Source organism: Quercus suber, unplaced genomic scaffold, assembly GCF_002906115.3.
Source record: "Quercus suber isolate HL8 unplaced genomic scaffold, Cork oak 2.0 scaffold_185, whole genome shotgun sequence".
In the NCBI taxonomy this organism is placed as follows: domain Eukaryota; kingdom Viridiplantae; phylum Streptophyta; class Magnoliopsida; order Fagales; family Fagaceae; genus Quercus; species Quercus suber.
This window is the reverse complement of record NW_027069643.1, coordinates 1,190,088-1,196,722: the sequence shown is the minus strand read 5'-3', so window position 1 is coordinate 1,196,722 and position 6,635 is coordinate 1,190,088. Positions and strand designations below refer to the sequence as shown.

General features: G+C 37.4%; 1 protein-coding gene across 1 annotated transcript; it reads right to left on the bottom strand.

Moving 5' to 3' along the window:
- Nucleotides 1–2,024: 2,024 nt before the first annotated feature.
- LOC112026164 (probable disease resistance protein At5g66900) lies at nt 2,025–3,881 on the bottom strand. The gene is made up of 3 exons (XM_065778524.1): nt 3,526–3,881; nt 2,960–3,174; nt 2,025–2,875 (listed from the first exon to the last, which is right to left on the bottom strand). Exons 1-3 carry the CDS (start codon nt 3,879–3,881, stop codon nt 2,025–2,027), a joined length of 1,422 nt encoding a protein of 473 aa, XP_065634596.1.
- Nucleotides 3,882–6,635: the final 2,754 nt, after the last annotated feature.

The window sequence follows — 6,635 nt, the reverse complement described above, 5'->3', positions numbered from 1 at the left end:
AGTATGGGTTTTTGGTTTGGAGCGTGGATCGAAGGGTGGATCGAACTGATTGTTCGTGGGTCCGAGTGTGGTTTGGTCGTGGATCGAACTGATTGTTCATGGGTCGGAGCGTGGTTTGGTTGTAGATCGAATTGATTGTTCGTGGGTCGGATCGAACTGATTGTTCGGAACTAATTTGGCCGTGGTTTGTGGGTTTTTTTCCTTTTTTTTTCTTGCTGTGGTTGGTGGTGATAGGTGGGTGGATGTGGTGGCCGGCGATCCGATTTGGCCGTGGTTTGGTCCAATGGTGGATGTGGTGGGTGTGGTTGGTGGAAGTGGAGGTTTTATTTATTTATTTATTTTTATTTTTATCTGCTGTTGTTTGTGGTGGTGGTGGATTTGGCTGATGGCTGGTGGCAGCGATGGTGGGTGGATGTTGTAATAACCCTACCCTAACTGTGTAGATATTGTCCGCTTTGAGACCCATACCACTCACGGTTTTGTTCTCCTCCAAAACACACAGTAGTGGGGGAAAAGGCCTCTACACATTGAAGGGAAGTCATTCCTTATAAACACATTCTCATGTGCTTCCCTAGGCAATGCGGGATTCCATGGAATGCAAGACCCCCCTTTTTTTGGTCACTACAATCCACCCCCCTTACGGGCTCATGCATCCTCGCGTGTGGGGCCCACACTTCTGGGTAGGGCATGGCTCTGATACCATCTGTAACGACCCAAGGAAAAGCGCTAGCCACATCTGCGCTATACCTCAAAAGGACTAGTCACAATTGAAGCTCCTTATAGGGTTTTGTTCTTCCCTAAAGCCGAGTTCAACCTAGTAAATACCCGATGTGAGACTCATCACACACTTACACTCATCACACACTTACACACATCACACAATTAATCAAATTGAGGCATCACAATCTCCCCCACTTAAATCCCTAACGTCCTCGTTAGGGCCCACTTTGTGGGGTAGTGTCCTGAGGCCATACGGGATCACCGGGCCATCTCTGACCGAAAGGGGGTCTTGCAATCCATGAAATCCCACATCGCCTAGGGAAGCACATAGGGATGTGCTTATAAGGAGTGACATTCCTTTAATGTGTAGAGGCATTTTCTCTCACTGCTGTGTGCTTTAGAGAAGAACAAAACCGTGAGGGGCATGAAGCCCCAAAGCAAACAATATCTACATAGGTGAGGTGGAGTTGTTACAAATGGTATTAGAGCCACGCCCAAGCTGGAAGTGTGAGTCCCACACGCGAGGACGCATGTGCTCGTAAGGGGGGTGGATTATAGTGACCCAAAAAGGGGGGTCTTGCATTCTATGGAATCTCATATCGCTTAGGGAAGCACATGAGAATCTGTTTATAAGGAATGATCTCCCTTTAATGTGCAGAAGCCTTTTCCCCCATTACTGTGTGTCTTGGGGGAGAACAAAACCGTGAGTGGTATGGGTTCTAAAGCGGACAATATCTACACAGTTGATGCAGGGTCGTTACAGATGTGGTGGCTGTGGTATGGGTGGGTGGATGTGGTGGCCGGCGATGCTAAGAATTTGGGTTGAGAAAGAGAGAGACCAAGGAGAGAGAGGGAAAAAAAAATTATTGTAAAATAATAAAGAAACATTATTTAAATGAAATGGTAAAAAAAAAAAATAGAAGTTTTGATATATGTGGTATTGTAAAATAGTGCGTTATATGTTATAAAATAAGGTTTTGAGATGCTAAATGATATATTTTTTGAGATGTTTGATAAGGATGCTCTAACAGAAGTTTTTTTCAAAAATATGAAATTTCCACAAATGACTATTTTTACCAATAACATATATTGGAATATATTCTGTAAAAAAGAAAGACTTTTCAAAGCAAAAGCAGAAGCAGAAGCAGAAGAGAAAACAATAGACTCCCAAATCGCGACCGTAGAATATAAAAGCACTTATTTTTGACCCTTTGTCGTAACAACTCGAGAGCTAACGCCAACTCACTTCCAAGTTCCAAGTACCGCATAACCCAAAATCACCATTAAGAAACAATTCATAGAAATCATGATTTGAGCTTGAGCCAGCTCAAGCTGATTTCTTTTTTAACTATCCTGACCTCTAGATTGATGAGAACTTCCTTGAAAGGTTCCCATAACTTGGCCCTCTCTTCATCATCACATATCACAAGCGTCAATTGCTCAAGTTTCACGGTTGATTGTGGCAACCCATTACGCAAGTTCAAGTTCAAGTACCCTTTCATGTGGAGCTCTTTCAAATTACACAATTCACCAATATCTTTTGGCAAGTTTCTAATGCCAAGGCAGTCAGATATGTCAAGAATTCTTAACTTTTGGAGGCTTTTAATTGAATCTGGCAACTTTGACAACTCAGTACAAGACCGAAGCCCAAGCACTTCTAAATTTACCAGCATTCCAATTCCTTCAGGCAATCCAGATAGATGATGACAATTGCTGATGCTAAGTTTTTTTAGGAGGATAACATCACACAACCATGCAGGCAATTCCACTAGATCATTGCAATAGTCAATGTTTATCTCCATTAGATTTGGCAATGCATCTTTAACTTTCATAGTACTATTCCCAAAATCCTGACCAAAACTGCACATGAATGAGGATAATTTCTTCAAACTCCTCAACCATATAGGGGCCTTGAAAAGGGAAGGAATTGAAACCTTCTCTAATCTGATTCTCTTTAAATTGGATAGAGACTTGAGTAGTTGAAAATTTATTAATTCAGCTTGAAAGAAACCATAATTAATGATTATCACCGCCTTGAGTTTATCCATTTTCCCCACAAACTCGGGTAAGCTGTAGTTCTTTGACTGAAAGTTCAGAACTAGAACCTCAACATTGGGTGCTTGAATGTTGCACCAACTTGATGAGAACAATTCATCTGCAAAAAGAATTATATACGGCGTGACAGGGTTTTGTAGGTTATATATGTATATTGTATGTGTGAGAGAGGGAGAGAATGAACCAACCAGTTGAGTAGAAATTAGGCGAGCTTTCGTGGGTTGTTGTTTTTTTACTGTGTACCAACTTGGTAGTTTGTTTTCACTTATGTCCATAATCAATCTTTCCATTTCTTCTATTGGCTCTTGCCTAGTCTCAGATATAGCTAGCTCTCTAAGAAGATCATGTTGTGTGACGAAGTCTTCATTGTAATACTTGCTAAACTCACTTTCGTCTTTCCTGGGGAATGGGCCAAAAATAGAAGCTTAGAAAGATTTAAAAACATCAAACTTCACATACAAAAAATTAATTCCATTATCATCCAACATAAAAATATAATAACACAGCTAAGGAAAATCAATACTATCAGTTTCCATATACAATAATTGAATTCAAGCATCTACAAGACAAGCAACAATTTTTTTCCCAGACAAATAGAAGTTGGAACCGCTTTTTCCCTTGGTAGAGTAGTTGAAATCCCTCATTGTTTCTAGCTTTGTACAACTTTTCTTCTTTCTAGCTCTTTGTAACAATCACCAACCACGTCAATGGTACGAAATATCAGATTATTGAAATCACAAGTCACCATACTTTGTCATCACAAGACTAGCCAGATGCCGATTGTAGAGTTCCTGTAAAGTGGCAATAGCATCAACGCCATCTTCACTTAGATTATATAATTCTGCCCACATATCAATGAGGGCCGCAGCGTAGGTCCTTTGGTCTTCAGGAAATGAACCTAAATCCGTGAAACACTTTTTGAATTTGACCTTAGGATCTGAAAATTCTAGGCTTCTTTGGAGACATTTACGCAGATCAGGATTGGAAATAATGTCATCATTAGACCACTTCCTCAATCTACTGAGCTGAACCTCTGCACGCTGCCCTCGGAGTGATCCACCAATCACTTCAAGGGCTAGTGGAAACCTCCCACAGCCTCTCAACATCTGCAATTTATGGAACCAAATAACTTATGTTATTCTTTTAAAGGTTACAGGGTTTATTGACAAGTGTTTTAGCTGTTTAAACTACATTAAAAATTTGGAATATGAAAGCATGGTTAATATGACTTTTTTGCAGACATTTGATCCATAAAACAAAACAACCAAGCTCTAATGTATGTGTACGTATGAAACTTGATTTTGGCAGTTACATATTGTATTATATATGAATTCATCAACACAAAAATTATATATATTTACTCATTCATATACATACCTTAAATAAAAGGTAAAATTACAAATAAAATTAAGCATATTTAATGCATATATATCACAAGTCCAAATATTCTGTCCCACTTTTTCTGCTCCATTTTATACTCCACCAATAAATACTTAGTACGTGTTTACCTAATTAATTAAATGCTACTATTAATTAATAACTGTAGTATTAATAAGTCAATAATGATAATATTTAATTAATTAGATGAACACGTGGTAAGTATTTATTGATGAAGTATAGAGTGAAGCAGGAAAAGTGGAACAGAAGATTTGAACTCGTGATATATATGCATTAAATATGCTTAATTTTATTTGTACTTTTACCTTTTATTTAAGGTATGTATATGAATGAATAAATATATATAATTTTTGTGTTGATGAATTCATATATAATACAGATTGCCAAAGTACATTTTTTAAGCATATTTAATGCATATACAAATGTTTTTCTACAAATAATTATATAAAAAAAAGTGAAAAAAAAAAAAAACTCATAAATAAATTATACTATTATTGACATCGAAATATTATTAACATCAAAATATTATAATTATGCTTAAAAAAATCCTACTTTAGAGCATTAGCATCCGAGAGATGTTGTAATGCGAAGCCAACACTGAATTCGAACTCGGAAACTTCCAAGTTCCTTGCTTGACATTACAATATTACATGAGCAATTTCAGAGTAAAGTACTCACCTATTCCTTAACCACCCCGTTCATTTTTTTTTTCCTTCAAATAATTACATTCCTTTGGATTCTCTACTCTATTTCCTTATTTGCAAAGGAAACTGAGAAGAAATAGAAGAGTTTTGAGATCTAGTTTCTAATTTCACATTTTTTGCAGGATCATGTTTCATTCCCTGTCTCCTTGATATTGCACTTGTTTTGATTTAGCTATATAATTTTGGTCTCCAGTTTTCACTGCTAGCTTGCTTCTACTCGTGCAGTTTTTTCATTTCTTTTGTTTGAAAGTCTAATTCATTCAAAGGAAATCGTAGTATTTCTTATCTGGGTTTCCAAAGATATTGGACACAGAGTTATGGCATTAGCATTTGTTGGAGGGGCTCTTCTGGGTGCAGCGTTTGGAGAAGTAATTGCGTTGTTGCATGACAGAGTTAAGTATTTTAGAAACGAAGGTCATAAGTTCAACTCCACTCTTGAAAACTCGAATCCAATCTAGAAAATCTAGAACCAGTGGTGGAAGTGATAAAACAATTAAGTGAAGAACTTGATGGCCGAAAAGATGAAATAAAGCGTTTGATCGATCAAATGAAGAAGGCCGATGAGTGCATTCGCGAATGCTTGAAAATCAAACGGTGGCAGCGCGCTTTCAAAGCTAAATACGGGGGTGAACTTACTCTAAGTTAAACGAAGCAATTGAGAGTTTCTGTAAGGTTGATATGCAAGTACACATCAGAAGGGATTTGTTAGAGCTTAAGAGAATCTGCTTTGAGAAGAAAGCAGTTGGGGCTGGGGTGTTGTGTTCGGTTCCTCCACCTCCGAAATTTATTGTTGGGTTGGATGAGCCATTGAAGGAGTTGAAGACAATGCTGTTGAAGGAGGGAAAGGAAGAGTCTCTGCTTCTAGTTACTGCTCCAGGAGGATGTGGGAAGACAACATTGGTCATAAAGCTTTCTCAAGATAAGGATATAGAAGGTACTTCAATATCTCAAATTCTTTGTCTTTTGTGTGTGTTTCGTTCTTTCCAACTCGCAAGTGGTTAATGTTAGGATTTAGATTGGAAATATCTCTGTTGACATTGTAATATGACAAAAGGTTTGTAATGTAATGATAAATTGTTGAAGAGCAAGTCACGGTTGAAGCCACACAAAGAAGTGGAAACTGGGATTATTTGCTCTGATCACTGATCAGTGAGACACTAATTAAGCTCGCATGTCCCTCGTAAGAGTGAGAGTCACAGATTCTGTTTTCCAAAATCTGTTGTGAAAATGTTTGCATAGCTTTCTATTAAACTTATATATATATATATATAGACACACACACACACAATTAATGCTATGAATTTAGAGAGTAGAGTGGTAGCTGTATCACATAATAACATGAGAGCCTTTCCTCTGTTTCAAATCCATTCACCACGTTGTTCCTCCTAGTTCTTGGTTTTTGCACCTATATGACTTATCCTTGATCAAGAACAGACAAATACCAATATACTGCTGAAACCACTGAGGTTGCAAACTTTAATGATCCCAGAGGGAGGGTTGATATAAAAGTCTAGAAGTTATGGAGTTTTGGTGACATCAATGAGTTGTTTGCTCAGTAGAATCTAGTCATACAAGTTTTGAGTTTGTAAACTCCTTTTATAGTAAATTGCTTTTTTTGGATATGTTTCCCTTTGTTACTAGTTTGTTGCATTCTTTACTTTTTCGTTCTACTGATATTTAGTGATTTGGTAATTAAGACTAACTCTATACTTGTGATTAAACTGATATAAAAAAAAAACTTGATAGCTTTTAATTAAG